Source organism: Stenella coeruleoalba (assembly GCF_951394435.1).
Source record: "Stenella coeruleoalba genome assembly, chromosome: 13".
Lineage (NCBI taxonomy): Eukaryota > Metazoa > Chordata > Mammalia > Artiodactyla > Delphinidae > Stenella > Stenella coeruleoalba.
The window spans coordinates 2,963,260-2,978,848 of record NC_137159.1 but is presented as its reverse complement, the minus strand read 5'-3'; the positions used below and the strand labels follow the sequence as shown (position 1 = coordinate 2,978,848).

Genomic DNA, 15,589 nt, shown 5'->3' with positions numbered 1-15,589 from the left:
CTGGGATAAACCATAATGAAAAAGAATATGAAAAAGAATATATATGTATAACTGAGTCACTGCTGTACGGTAGAGATGAACACAACACTGTAAATCAACTATACTTTAATAATTTTTTTTAAATGAGGAGTAAAGATGGAAAGTTGATCAGTATTTATCCCGTGACCATAAATGACACGTCCTGACCTCTTCCACCTTCTACCCTCTGCAGCATAAAGCCACTGAGGCCAGAAAGCACAGCTTCATTCCACAAACCACATCGTCCTGAAAATCTGGCCAACAGAAACAAGAAGGGGACCGCTATGAATTCATTAGAACGTTTAATGATGGACTTAGATGTTCACACGAAGCGTGCACACACCAATACTACGCTTTATAATTCTCAAATACATAGAGTAACCCGAACTCACCTCGCAACTGATCAGGGAGCAAGTTTTAGGAAACCTGATTTCATCAGACATGAGAACAATTCGTGTTTGCTTCATCAATTGTATTGACCATACCAACGATATTAAAGTTAGCGTTTCTAAAATGCATTAAAAGTTTTCTCCTAAGGAAATGAATTAGATGGATTCCGGCAACATTAGATGGTTTATCTAATGTTCACAAAGCTTTTTCTGTAGATAACATAAACCTAAACTCTACAAATTCAACCCCATCCCAACAAATATAAATTCTGAATTGGGAGACAAATTAACCTGAGGGTCCCTCTTTTCATCTGTAACAACTGTGCCCTGAGGCTCCTCTGGAAGAAGGACGCTGATTAGAAATACAACTTGGTGAATTAAGTGCGGGAATTATGTCAGAGGCTCAAATCCCGACTTCGCCTCTGCCGGCAGCGTGACTTCATACAGCTGTTGGTCCGGCTGCTCTGCAACCTGCTTCCTTATCTGTACAGCGTGGAGACGCAGAGAAACTTGAATGACGGACAGGAAGCAGTCTGCAGGGCCCGGGCACTTAGATCCTAACGTTTTCTAAGCCGGCGGCCTGGGGGCCCACTGATTACAAACCTGAAATTTTTCCTTTGGAATGTTCCTCCGGGCGCCTTTCGCTAGAACCAGAGCCTCCTCCACTCTCCGGCTTGCTAGAAGATCCTGTATTTGTTTTTCCAGAGGTAACGGAACCAAGACGTAAACTCCTTTACTCGTGGCGACGATCAGTCTTCCTGGGAAGAAATGGAACATGGTTGGAAAGGGTAAGAACACAGTGCTGGGAAGAAAACACACCCCCTCGCCCAAAGACAGCACGAGCGTGTGACCAATGTCATCACTGTGCCCCAACCCCCAGTTCCCATGGCAACCAGAAACGAATGCTTCTCTTTCCTTCTTCCCACCATCAGAAAAGGGCGAACTCTTTTTTTTTTTTTTTTTGTGGTACGCGGGCCTCTCACTGTTGTGGCCTCTCCCGTTGCAGAGCACAGGCTCCGGACGCGCAGGCTCAGCGGCCATGGCTCACGGGCCCAGCCGCTCCGCGGCATGTGGGATCTTCCCGGACCGGGGCACGAACCCGCGTCCCCTGCGTCGGCAGGCAGACTCTCAACCACTGCGCCACCAGGGAAGCCCAAGGGCAAACGCTTAACAGTACATTTCCGAAGTATGGGATATTAAAACGTTTGGCCTTTTTTTTATTCTGAAGTGCTGCTAAATTTAAAACCAGCTGAGTAGGTCCATAATGAGGCTATAGTGCTCAGTCCTGGAAAATAAGCAGTAAGAATTACGCTATCCCTCATATAAAACTTCTGAAAAATTCTTTTCTCTCCAGGGTAGTCAGTTTACAGGAAACTAAGATTACAACGCAACATTCTGAACCATAAGATAACGTTTCACACTCGCCCACCATCCAGAATCACCCGATCTCGGCGTTACCTTCTCCCTTCCCCACAGCCCCCTGGCACCGTGATGCCTGGCACGGTCCCCTGGGGAGTCGGACCTGCCACCCAAGGCAGCTCCACCTGCCAAGCTTCGAGAGCGACTTCTGCTCCCTCTGGAGACACGTTTTAAGCTAAACTATCACCTGTTCCCAGGAAGCAGTGGAACGACCTTGTCTGTCTGTCTGAAGGTCGTTCAGGGTCAGCAGAGCCTTTTCTTCTCCGTCTGCTCCTCCCTCCTTGGGAATCATCGTGTGCATCCCAGTCCCACCGCCTGGTCTCTCCCCGCCTGCATCTCCCCTTCCTGGCCTCCCTGCCCGGCTCTCTGTCTGCATCATCTGTCCTCCATGTCAAGCTACATCACTGTCCTCGCACTCAGATGAGGTTCTGCCCCTGCCCTGCACTGGTGTCCCTCCTTCTGGGAAGCCTCCCCGTGTTCCCGCCGGGGGTGGGTTACGTTGCCAGCCTCTGCGTGCCCGCAACCGATCCCCTGTGCCCACCACCACCCCTCAGTGTGCACAGCACGGAACACTGTCATGAATAAGCTCTCCCGGCACGCGTGTCAGGGCCCCAGTCAAGCCCTGACATGCTTCACGTGGGACCTCGAGACTCAGCAGGTCTGCGTCCCCAGCACCTAACATAGGAAGGGCAACGTCTGGGGAGCCCCAGTCCGGACACGGCAAGGGCAATGCACAGATCTAGATAAGCTCCTGGTTTGAAAAGGATATCATCAAGGGCACTCTTAGGAAGCCGGGGAAATCTGACCACAGGCAGGGGCTGAGAGCACATTTCTGGGGTGTGAAAAGGGCTTTGTGGTCACGTGGGAAAACGCCTGCTGAAGGATTCCGGATTAAGCGCCATGGTCTCCTCCACTTACTTCCAAACTGCTCAGCAGCATGTGAACCGGTACGAAAAAATCTAGGTGAATGGGGGGCAGGGATTCAGTTTGTTTTTCTTTCAACTTTTCAGCACGTTGGAAGACGTTCATAATAAAATTTAGGAAAAGTAAAATAAATCCCTCCCTCCCTGGTGCCCTGGTCCGCTGCAGCCTCACCCAGGCCAGCCCTCCTCATACAGCAGGCACCACAGTCCCTGTGAATCGCTTGCGTGGCCCGGAGCCCAGAGTTCCTCCTTCGGCAGATTTGCGCCCGCCTTCCCCTCTGCCTGAAGGTTCTTTCACACCACATCCACTTGACAGGTTCCTACTCATCCTTAAAGGTTTGGCTCAAACACCGTCTCCTACAGGAAGCCCTCCGTGGTACATCTAGGAAATACTTCCTCCTCTGCTCTCCCAATTGGCCTTATTTTGCTGCTATCAAGCTCTCAAACTGCTGTGGCCATTTGTTTCACTGTCTCCCTTTAACCTCGGTGCCCCTGAAGTGCAGAGACTGTATTACCATTGCCTGCGGATCTTCCATGCTCAGCAAGAGGCCAAGTTCCCAATGGACCCTTAAGAGCATTTAGTGAAGAAATACAAGCATAAAAGATTGACAGCTAAATGTTGTTAAGATTCCGTGGAAACTAGTACCTTCAAAATCCTGGAGGATGTGACCTTCCTTGAAGGGCAGGGTCTGCTTTTGCTGCTGGTCCAGCATGCTGTGAACGGTGATGAACTCGCTGTCGAGGGCAATGACGTATGGGAAGCAGACGGCTGCCCCAACCACGTTCTCTGACCAGTGCACGGGCGCGCGCTGAGATATCCCGGCCACCGTGGCAAACATGCCTGGGAAAACAGGAAGGGTCAGGAGGGCTTCAAGGAGCTGGGCTTTGCTTGTTTGTTTTCTGTAGATGTGTCTCAACGCAGAATACCTGCCCCTTCATTACATTTCGAGATGGGAAAGATAATATAACAGCGGCGTGTGCAAAGGACCCTCCGTGACTGTTCTCGTGAAGAGAGCCGCTTTCCCCAGGATGTCTACATCAGTATTTCCTTCCAATTAAACGTGACGTTAAAAACGTGTACATGTACCCACATGAAGGTGTATACAGCCCATGTCCTCACGTGTGGGGAAAAGTGACTTTCACACAATTTAAGAAGTTCACAAGCTTGCTTCCACATCCGGTCCTCCAGTGGGTTTGCATCTCTAAGTGCCAGCTCTTCCCTATACATTCACTCAGCACTGAACGCATTCATTCAGATACTTATTGAGCACCTACTGTGTGCCGGGCACTCTACAAGGCTTCCTATCCAGAACTGTCTCTGTTCAGAGTTCAAGTCTAATTCTGGATACACGTTCTCTCTGATGCAGGGATACAACCAATCTTGCAACTGAAAACAGAGAGCTGTTAAGTGTTTGTCAACGATAACTTCCATAGTCAACCACGGTTCATCTATTTTGTACACAAAGCACTAAACGAAATTTCCAAATGAGCTGGATAGAGTCCATAGATACTGGGGTTTATGAAAATTCACATTCACCCAGTGAAGTCAATCCATTTTAAGTCAGTTTTCAAAGTGCTTGACATAAGACACCTTTAAAAACATGGTATGTAAATCAACTATACTTCAATAAAAACAAAAAACAGCATGCTATTGCCTGCAAATGATAAGGTATTCCTACAGTAGAAAAACGGTTTCTATTACACAACAGAGAAGTGGGGAGAGGGAGAGAGACAGAGAAATACAGACAGTACTTTAAAACAATGGAAAGTATCTCAAATATACGATAGGAGCAAACTTCCTAAGCCTATGAAATCACTGACCCTCCTGAATTTTCCATGGTTACAAAGAGTGAAATGTATTGCACTTAATCAAGTACAAACCTAGCTCTTTTCCTCCAAAGTAGGCTGTTCTTGAAAATGGGTATCAGGGGCTTCCCTGGTGGCACAGTGGTTAAGAATCCACCTGCCAATGCAGGGGGCACGGGTTCGAGCCCTGGTCCAGGAAGATCCCACATGCCATGAAGCAACTAAGCCCGTGCGCCACAACTACTGAGGCTGCACTCTAGAGCCTGTGAGCCACAACTACTGAGCCCACGTGCCACAACTACTGAGCCCGTGCGCCACAACTACTGAATCCCACGCGCCTAGAGCCCATGCTCTGCAACAAGAGAAGCCACCGCAATGAGAAGCCCGCCCACAATGAAGAGTAGCCCCCGCTCACCGCAACTAGAGAAAGCCCATGTGCAGCAACGAAAACCCAACACAGCCAAAAAAAGTAAAATAAATAAATTTATAAAAAGAGAAAATGGGTATCAGGTGGGATCACACATGCGTGTCCACGCTGTGCTCTTGCCTGACACAATCTGGGGCACCTCCTGCAGGGGCCACTTGTACGTACAACACTTGTTTGGTTCTGCTTCACACTTAAAATATTGGCTCTCGTCACGTCAGTAGCACCAACCAAAACCCTGTCAAGATGACAGAGCAGTGAGCCTTAGAGAGAGAGTGAGTGTGTGTGTGTGTGTGTGTGTGTGTGTGTGTGTGAGAGAGAGAGAGAGAGAGAGAGAGAGAGAGAGTACATCTCCTACTAAGGAAACACATTCCTTCCCCTTCAGTATTTCCTTTCCACCCTTAAAAGTCTCTTAAAATCATTCCGAAAAAGACTAACTCAAGAGAAAAACAAAGGATATGCATCAGTAATTCACAGAAAACAAAATGCAAATAGCTAACAAATTCCTGAAGAGATTCCCATATTCCTTAGTAACCAGGGGAACAGAAATTTAAAAAAAAAAAAAAAAAAAAAGTAAAAAACCAACTTACACCCATCAGATTGGCCAAAGGTTCCAGACTAACAGCACCAAGTGTTGGTTTGGTATGAGGAACACTTTTGGAGAATAATTCTTTATCAGAACTGAATAGACACTGACATGTTAATCTGCTGATTCTACTTTTAAATCGATGGCCAATCGACAAGCACAGTGGTCACTGGGGTGTTTTGAGGAACAGTGTAAAATCGAGAATAACGCCCCGAAAGAGCATGTGGCTTCGGGTGAACCCACCACGAACAGAAGAGAGAGCTCAGGTATTAGATGAGAACAGATGAGAAGAGCTGTAAGTCCGCATGCGGGGCGTCAGCTTAAAGCGACAGCCGACCCGAGCCGCGCCCAGGAGCTCCCGGCGGTGAAGGGGTTCAGGGAGATGCACTGGTAACTACCTCCCCGATAAAAAGCAGACACAGGAGGATGACAGGAGGCCAGTGAGGCCCCCGCGGCAAGAAGCACGAGGGTCCCCGGGATGCAGGGAAGTGCGTATGTGGCCCCGGAAGAGAGCAAACCCTGCCTGGGATGTTGAGGGTCAGAAAGTCAAGTTCAAGTTCGGAGCAGAGCAGGAAACGCTGACGAGGAAAGTCAGGCTGAATTCGTTACAGGGTTACAGGGGCCTTAGGAAGGCTGGCCTGGCAGGAGCCTGGAAGGAGGGACAGACCCAAACTCGGGGGAGGCCAGGCAGCCGCCAGCCACCAGGAAGGAGCCCTGAGTCAGGCCAGCCGGGGGGTCTGACCGAGGAGGGGTAACTTCCGGGGCGAATCATGGAACTGGGCACCTGACTTAGAGGGAGCGAGAGTCAAGGCCACTGTGCGCCATCAGAATAAGGACCGACACGATAGGGCGGGTCTGAGACCAAGCCGGGGTCAGGATGCAGGGCTGGCAGGGCATGGACCTCTGGGAGGGGCGCCTGGAGCTCCAGTGCATCCTCAGGGGTGACGGCACCCTTCCTGCAGCAGGAGAGCCAGGGGACGCCAGGCCATGGGGAGAGGAGGTTCCTCTGAGGCTGGCGAGCGCTCCTCCTTACTTCTTTCCAGAGCAGACCAGGAGTCAAGGAGTTCGGTGGAAATGTGGAAAACCCCGGAAAGCTCAGCGCCAGCAGGTAAGAGGGGCCGACAGGGCGGTGGGTTCTGGGCCAGGGGTGGAGAGGGCACAAGAGTGAAGGCATGGACTTTGGCACGTCTGACACTGTACAGTCACAGAGAGGACGGAACTAAGGTCTGAGTTACCCCACAACTGCATCGCCGAACTATTCAAAGAGCGTGAAACACATGGAGGGAGAGAAACTCGAGGTGCAAAGCTGGAGCTTGGCAGGAGGAAATGAGGTTCGCGCCCTCTAGAATTTTCCGAGCATTTAGAACCAGCCAGCGAAAGAGCCCGAAGGGAGAGAAAAGCACACCGTCTGCACCCAGATGTCTGGCAAACGTAACCTGGTGACGGGACAAGCATACGGCAACCCCAAAGAGCCTGTGAATTTCAGATCAAACAACCGTGTTCTGGATAGCACAGCTCTCATGGGAGCACGGACACCAAAACGCTGTCCAGCCTCGCCCTGGAATTAAATCAGGGTCGCCGCACTTACCCGCTAAGGCCGGGCATCACCCGACCGGGGACTGTGCAGCACAGAGGCCCAGACATGAATGTTCTTGCAATGAAAAGGGCAGAAACCAGAGATCCAGAACAGAGGCTTCCACACAAAAAGGAAAGCACAGGATTTCACCGGAATAAAAGAGCAGATCAGTAACTGGCAACCAGGGGTCCAGGTCAGGTGGAGTTAAGGCGCCACAGGTCCACTCAGGAACAGGGGCACCGTTGTTGACAGCCACCCACCGATTCTATGCTTGAAAGCAGGTGACACGCGCTATTGTTTCTGTATTGTCAAAGGCACACAAGTGCTGTCAACCTGCAAATGTACCACGTTTGTAAATGGTACACCTTCAAAAACCATTGTTTTCCACTGCGTTATTTTTCCATTTAGACGGTTTCCACCCTCTAAATATCAGGGGACCCCCTTATCTGAGCTGGGAGGGGGAAGGAGGGCCATGAGAGGTACGGAATAGCTGAATTATCTACACTGTTCAAGAAGCATTATCCAAGGATAGAGTTTAAAGTCACAATAATCAATTGTATTATGAAATTTTCAACAAAGCGCTGCTTAAAATAGTGCGATTTAAACTAAAGCAGGGAGTTCCCTGGTGGCCTCGTGGTTAGGATTCTGGGCTTTCACTGCCGGGGCCCAGGTTCAATCCCTGGTCGGGGAACTGAGATCCTATAGGCTGCACGGCCCCGCCCAAAAAACAAAACAAAAAAACCACAAAAAAACTAAGGCAAAAAGTTAAGAGCAATTTCTCATGACAGGGCAGTGGGCACATGTGATCTTCAGGGGGGAAGGCAGTGGGCAAAACGAAAACACACAGCGTTCATATGTCTGATGGTGCATATGCATTCATTACAGTAATTGGCTTGAACTTAATCTCTGAAGCCTTTTAACGATGGTGGTGATTACTGTGTTGTACACAGAGCCTGCATACAGTGATGTATTACAGAGCTTACGAGGGATCTCCAATGTGCTTATAATCACACCTATTACAAGCAGAACAACAATTAAGAAGGTTGGTTCATTTACCATGAGGCCCAGGTAGTTGAGACAGATTAAGTTTGAGGAAAAATGAGGCCTGAACATGATTGACTACCATTTCCCTTCAATCTGGACACTAAAACCAACACAAGGATACTGGAGTCAAAGGTTTTCACAGCAAAGCCTTTACATCCAAAGCAGGCTCCGGCTCATCAATAAGCAATCGGACTGATGGAACAAAGCAGGAAACCCATAGGCGAGGCCCAACGGCATGAGGAAACTGACCGTACCCGAGAGGCAGCCACCGCCACCAGCGAGGAAAGACAGACTCCTGAAGCAGGTGTGGGGAGAGCAGACAACCACACAGACGAAGAGGAAATCGAATTCACTCTTCACTGTAAGAAATGAAACCATAAAAGTACCAGCAGAAAATCCGGGTGAATCTGTCTACAACCTGGGAGAGGGGGAAACATCCCTAATAATTATGACTCAGAAAAGAAGCAATAAAGTACAAAGGTTAATACATTTGATTATATAGAAACGTGTAAGAAACGCTTTTTCAGGGTAAAAACTGGAGGTATTTGAAACATGTCTCAGACAAGTTGGTATCTCAAATATATAACAAATGCTAAAGTAACCAGCTAGTGAGAAGGGATAATTATCAAAAGAAAGGCAAATGGCTCTTCAATTCTTGAAAAATGTTCCATCTTGCTTACAAAAGGAGAAATGTGATTAACACCACTGAGATACCATTCCTCATGTGCCAGACGGGCAAAAACACGAAAGTCTGACAATATATGGACGCTGCTGGCAAAGCTGAGGGGAAACAGGCGCCAGGGGAAGAAAAAACGGTACCTACCACCTTTGTCGGGGGTGGGTGGGGGGTGGGTGGTAGTGTCCCCCTCCAGATTCACATGCGTTTACATGTGGACTCAGCAACCCCATCTTTAGAAAGATTTCCCACAGATACACTGGAAAAATCCAAACAGGTAAGCTCCTACTAATACCATGGACTGGAAAAAACCCAAATGCCCACCACCAGGGCCTGACTGAGGCACGGTGGTCCCTCCACACGGGAGAGACAGCCTGCAACTCTGAAGGAGGGAGATACACATATCTACATATTCATTTATAATTTTTATTTGAAAATGAAAGGACAAACACTAATAAAGGTTACCTCTGGGGGAAGGAGAGAGTAGGGGAGTGTGCCTTGCTGTGTGGATCTGACGTGGAAACTTGTACATATTTACAGAAGAAAACAATGAGAGAAAGCAATTTCTAGAAATGGAAAGTGAAACGAAGCACATCCGTCTAACTGTATATCCCGTCGTCGGCATAGCCACACGGATGGGAACTACTCCCAGTGACTTTAAACGCAGAAATGTGACTGCACGTTCCTAGTGGGTTACACGGCCCGTACCCTGAGGACAAAAGAACTACAATCAAACGTTTTCTGGTGATTACATGGCGGACGCAGTGGTGTCGGTCCTGTCCTTCTGCTCTGTGTCCTGTGGGGCAGATCAAAGGAACAACCACGTCACGGTGGGAACTTACTAGGATTTGGGGTGGGCGGGAGGAGACACAGGCACGCAGACAGACGGGGTCAGGGCCCGGTAGCCCCAAACTTGTTCCAGCGATATGCTCTCATGATGGGTTTTATCTTTAAATAATGCATACTTCCCAGCTCTGTCCACCCAAGAGACCTAGAAACAGCAGACCCCAAGCACCTCCAGCACCCAGACTGCGGTCTCTAAACATCAGGGGTCCTTGGAGAAATGGCGGAAACCAGATCTAGGGCAGGAAACGTACAGAGGGACCCCGGACACCTTGTCACAGCAGAAGGCAAGGGAGATACCAACGTTCCCAGGGCGTGGGGAAGGGGCTTGCCGTCAACCTGAATAAACCACCCCCAAGGGCAGATGGACCGAAACGCCACATACATTTACATCCATGATTCATGGCGACACTTCACTTAGGGAAGACAGAAGGGTCATCTTTCCGAAAACCTCCTTCTCCTGCCTTTCTTATACGATGATCCTGGGGGCAAACCAAGTTAATGAGAAGCTTCTCTTGCAGAAGGTTCCAGTCGACAGGAAGGAAGAATGGACAGCAACAGAATGCTGCCCTTCGGCAGCCCCTTGGGACTTAAAGGATCCAGGCATAGCCACGGACATCACCAAGTTGTAAGAGGGCAGGAAGACAGGTTAAAGACTATGGGTGTTAAGGGAGACTCACGCGTCTCAGCCTCTGCTTGTCCCAGACACACACACTATGAACCATCCACGACCATGACCACAGACGACATTACCAGCTCTGATTCTTAGGAGGCAGCGCGGAGAATGAGGAAGGCTACACCAAACAGCTCAAGCCCTTTTAAGGAGCTAGCTGCTAGACGCTTTTTGGTGGGACGAAACTGCAGTCAGTAAGAGAAAACCGGGGACATACCCTTGGAGCCTCCACCTCTGAAATCATCTGTTAAGTGAGCTCCCTCAGCTCCTTTCAGAATGGAGAATAAAAACAATCCGCTAGGAAATCCACCCACAGGAGAAAATCTTATCGAGAAGTCTTACAGATTCTTCTTCGCGTACTTATCCCCTTAGTGGAATCCTCTCCCCAGAGCCCTCGTCAGGCTCTACTCTGGCACAAAGGAAATGTGATTCTAAGAGCAGCCTAGTTTTGTTCCATTAAACCCACACTCACAAAACCATCTAATGAAAACTGCGCAAGCACTGGGCGTGCAGTTCTGTTTGCACGAGCGTCTAGCTTTCAGAACCACAATCTGCCTCTCCGATCTCAGCGTGAATTCAAGGACGGAACGCGGGGAGACCGGGCAGAGGTCGGCCAGGTTAGCCGAGGCGCCTCACCCAATCCGCCGGGGCCTGCCAGGAGGAACTCCTGTCTCCCTATCCTCTTGACGATGGGCCGCTTCTCCTCGCTGCAGAAGGGAAACAGGTCCTGGGCGACGCCCGTGCTATAGTTGAGGATGATGTATTGGGTGGTCAGGGCCAGGCACAGGAAGTGGCCGTCCACCGCCACTGCCAGGGGCTGCTCCGGAGTGGACACCTCCCTGACGATCTGCACGCGGTCCTCGTACACCAGGAACACCTGGATGGTTCTGCGCTTGACGGAGATGATGCAGACCTCCACGCAGAAGGGGTCTCCGCTCACCGGGTTCTCATTCAAGGCGAAGGCCGTGGCCCCCTTGATACGGGCGCCCGAGGGCACGGGCTCCAGGCTCAGCATGTGGACCAGGGTGATGCAGCCGTCACAGAGCACCAGCAGCCGGTGGAGGGCCGACGCCGCCCGCAGCTCATTCACCGGCTTCTTGAAACCCAGGTGTCTGTGCAGCTGCTTGGTGGCCGTGAACGTGGCCGACCCGCCGGGCACGGTCTTCTCCTCCAGCAGGAAGTGGTACACGAAGCAGTCGCTGGTGCCCACGTACAGGTTCCGGCCGCAGCACTCCACACACTCCAGTGATACCCATTCCCTGTCGCCCATCAGCTGCTCCCGCTCGACGGCGGGGACCAGGGTGAACGCCTTGGTGCTCATCATGTCTGCGGCTGACCTGCGGGAGAGGAAAAGAAAGGTAAGTTAGAGGAACGAGGACTAAGCAGAACCATTTCCGGTCACGATAAATATACGTGGATTCCCAGCTCTGATTTCAGGGAAAGGAAATCATTCGGCGCTATTGGAAAAAAGTGAAGGAGAGAAAAGATTTCCGGGCTTCCCTGGTGGCGCAGTGGTTGAGAGGCCGCCTGCCAATGCAGGGGACGCGGGTTCGTGCCCCGGTCCGGGAGGATCCCACATGCCGCGGAGCAGCTGGGCCCATGAGCCATGGCCGCTGGGCCTGCGTGTCCGGAGCCTGTGCTTCGCAACGGGAGAGGCCACAACGGTGAGAGGTCCGCGTAGCGCAAAAAAATATATATATTTCCCACTTGGTCTCCTCCCACCAGGCAAACAGAGACCCCGGCAGGAGAGCACACGCGCGCCTCTAACGAAGTGTCACCCTGCCCGTTCTCAAGAGAGCTGAGACTTATAGGAGCCTCCTTACACCGCTCCTGGAAACACACCTGTGGGCAGAAGACAAGCACACCTGTTCACACAGACAACGCAACAAAAACACTTCAGAAAAAGGCACAAGTGATCCTCACTGATGTTCCCCTGAGCCTCACCAGCCACTAGACTCGGTGACTAAGTGAATGGCGGAGAGCAACCTACATTGTGTGGTTAATTCCTGCCCCTCAGATCTCGCAGGAGACACAGAGGCAGGGATCACACCCCCAATTCCCTTGTATTTTTCCCACTGAGGTACGCACATTGCCCCAGCACCGTATTTGGCTCCCAGAGGAAACTTGTTCGCTGGAGCAGTAGACGTGCCTCGGGACTTCCCTGGCGGTCCAGTCGTTAAGACTCCGCGCTTCCACTGCAGGGGATGTGGGTTCGATCCCTGGTTGGGGAACTAAGAACCCACATGCTGCACGGCGTGGCCAAAAAGAATAAAAGAAGAGATGTGCTGCAAATCTCCGAGGCTTGCAGGTGGTGAGTTGAGGTACTCAGTGGATTTGTGAGGTTACTGACAGGTCAGTTAATGGATTACTTCCACCAGAGGACAGACTGCCCCACACTCTAACCCTGGGCTTTCTACTTCTTCCTCCGGAAAGGACACTGGTTTCACACTCCACAAAGTTAGAGGCAGCAGGAATGAGCAAGATGGCTTTTCCCTGATGTTTCCACTGGCCAGAAAGCAGACTCACGCCCAGTAGTCCCTGACAGCCTCAAGCAGGAGAGGGAGATTATGCAGCTCTAAAGAGAACTGCAGGGCCTGATGAAGTCAGAGGGAGGCTGGCTGGACTTCTTCTCACTTCCCGTATCCAAAAGCGTTGCCTCATAAGAGACCAAACCCCTAATTCTTTGATGCGTTCCAGCAAAGGCTGGAAGTGGAAGACCTGTACAATGAAAGCTACAAGATGTTGATGAAAGAAACTGAAGAGGACACAAATGGAAGGCTACCTATTGAATATGTTCATGGATTGGAAGAATTAACATTGTTAAAAGGTACTTACTACCCCAAACCATCGATAGATCCAATACAATTCCTATCAAAATTCCAGTGGCATTTTTTACAGAAATAGAAAAAATAATCCTAAAATTTGTATGGAATCACAAAAGACCCAAATAGCCAAAGCAATCATGAAAAAGAAGAACACAACTGGAGGCATCAAACTTCCTGGTTTCAAGCTATACTACAAAGCTATAGTAATTTAAACAGTATGGTACCGGCATAAAAATAGACACAGAGATCAATAAAACAAAATAGAGAGCCCAGAAATAATCCTCCACTTATACAATCACCTAATATTTGACAACGGAACCAAGAATACTCAATGGGGAAAGGACAGTTTCTTCAATAAATGATGCTGGAAAAACTGGATAACCACGTGCAGAAAAATGAAATTGGACCCCATCTCACATCACTCACAAAAATTAAATCAAAATGGATTAAAGATTTAAACATAAGACCTGATACCGTAAAACTGAAACAAAACATACGGAGGAAGCTCCTTGACTTTGGACTGGCAATAATTTTTTGAATATGACACCAAAAGCACAAGCAACGCAAGCAAAAGTCAACAAGTGGGGCTACATCAAACTAAAAATCTTCTGCACAGCAAAAGAAATAATCAACAAAATGAAAAGGCAACCTACAGAATGGGAGAAAATATTTGCAAACCATATATCAGATAAGGGATTAATACCCAAAATATATAAAGAATTCATACAAATCAATAATAATAACAACAAACAATCCAATAAAAAGTGTGCAGAGGAACTAAATAGACATTTTTTTCAAAGAAGACATCCAAATGGCCAACAGGTACACTAAAAGGTGCTCAACAACACTAATCATCAGGGAAATGCAAATCAAAACCCCCATGAGACATCACCTCACATGTGTTAGAATGGCTATGATCAAGAAGACAACAAGTATTGATGAAGATGTGGAGATAAGAGAACACTTGTATACTGTCGGTGGACAACTGGTGTAGCCCCTATGGAAAACACTGTGGAGGCTCCGCAAAAAATTAACAATAGAAATGCCATGTGATCCAGCAATTCTATTTCTCGGTATATATCCAAAGGAAATGAAAAAAAGAAGTTCGAAGAGATCTCTGCACTCCCATGTTTACTGCAGCACTATTCACAATACCCAAGATATGGAAACCACCTGAGTGTCTGTCAATGGATGAATGGATAAAGAAAATGTGAGATATATGGACACACATACACGCACACATACATACATATACGTCTGTACAAAGGGAGTATTCTTTAGCCATGAGAAAAATGAAATACTGCCATTTACAACAGCATGCGTGGACCTTGAAGGCATTATGCTAAGTGAGATACGGCAGAGAAAGACAAACACTGACTGATCTCACTTATATGTGGAGTCTAAAAAAGCTGAACTCCTGAAAACAGAGAGTAGAATGGTGGTTCCCAGGTGCTGGGGGCATGTTGGGGAGATTTTGTTTAAGGGTGCAAGTGTGTATCTAGTGCTAGATAAAGTCCCGGAGAGCCAATTCACAGCACAAAGGTCAACAATAGTGTATTATAAACTCCAAAGTTGCTAAAACAGAATTACATGGAGGTAAATGAAAGCTGACACTAAACATTCTGATACTTAAAAATGATTTATTCCTTTAAGCAGCAGGAAAATTTCCTCCATGATCTAGTCGCATGATAAATTTACTTGGATAAAATAATGAATCACAGAAAGATAAACTTTAGGCTGTACCTCCCTATATTAAGTCCACCTTACTGGGGTCTGAATTCAGAGAGGTTTTAACATGGTAATAAGATTAAAAATTTCTCTAAAGTGTACAATTCATACTTTATCGTGTGATTGCAAACTGATCTGATATTTAAACTAACTTTTTCTTAGAACTGCACCTTAAAAGCATGGCTGTAATTTAAAAGATCAATATTTCAGTGTTCTCAAAATTACAAAATATATACCTAGAGAAAAAAGGGGAAAAATATTAATGCATTCATGGACAATAAAAACAGATAACATTACATATGCAACAAGCACCTGTATGTGGGCAAAAAATGTTACAAGACACTGTGCCTTTCCCCAAAGTCTCCCAATCTCATTAAGGACATAATAGAAAACTACACAAGTAACAGTATAAAGCAACATGTGTGCTAAGGGCCAAAATTTAAATATTAGTGATTACTTTCCACCAAATTAAGAATATACACACCACCGCTAGTGATAATCAGAATCTGACTGTCTTTGAAAATGTTAATGTAAAAATACTAGTTTTCTTCTACAGATGTACACAGTATCTTGTAGTTACACCTGAAGCCACTGTCCAAAGAACCTGTTGCTTTGGCAACTTCCTAGGTCCCTTTAGGTTTCCTAGGAAACCTCAGTTC

The 15,589-nt window shown here is 48.2% G+C and overlaps 1 protein-coding gene across 4 annotated transcripts in view; it reads right to left on the bottom strand.

Annotated features, from left to right (window-relative positions):
• Positions 1–15,589, bottom strand: part of TGFBRAP1 (transforming growth factor beta receptor associated protein 1) — a 49,166-nt gene that overhangs the window by 19,419 nt on the left and 14,158 nt on the right. For all 4 annotated transcript variants that reach the window (XR_013830954.1, XM_079940286.1, XM_079940287.1 and 1 more), the window contains exons 2-4: positions 11,014–11,714; positions 3,396–3,590; positions 1,011–1,165 (exon numbers count right to left, since the gene is read on the bottom strand). Coding sequence is in view for 3 of the 4 variants with exons in the window: in XM_079940286.1 (XP_079796412.1) it covers positions 1,011–1,165; positions 3,396–3,590; positions 11,014–11,701 (1,038 nt within the window). In the remaining variant the exon portion in view is untranslated. The remainder of the gene's footprint in view (positions 1–1,010; positions 1,166–3,395; positions 3,591–11,013; positions 11,715–15,589) is intronic.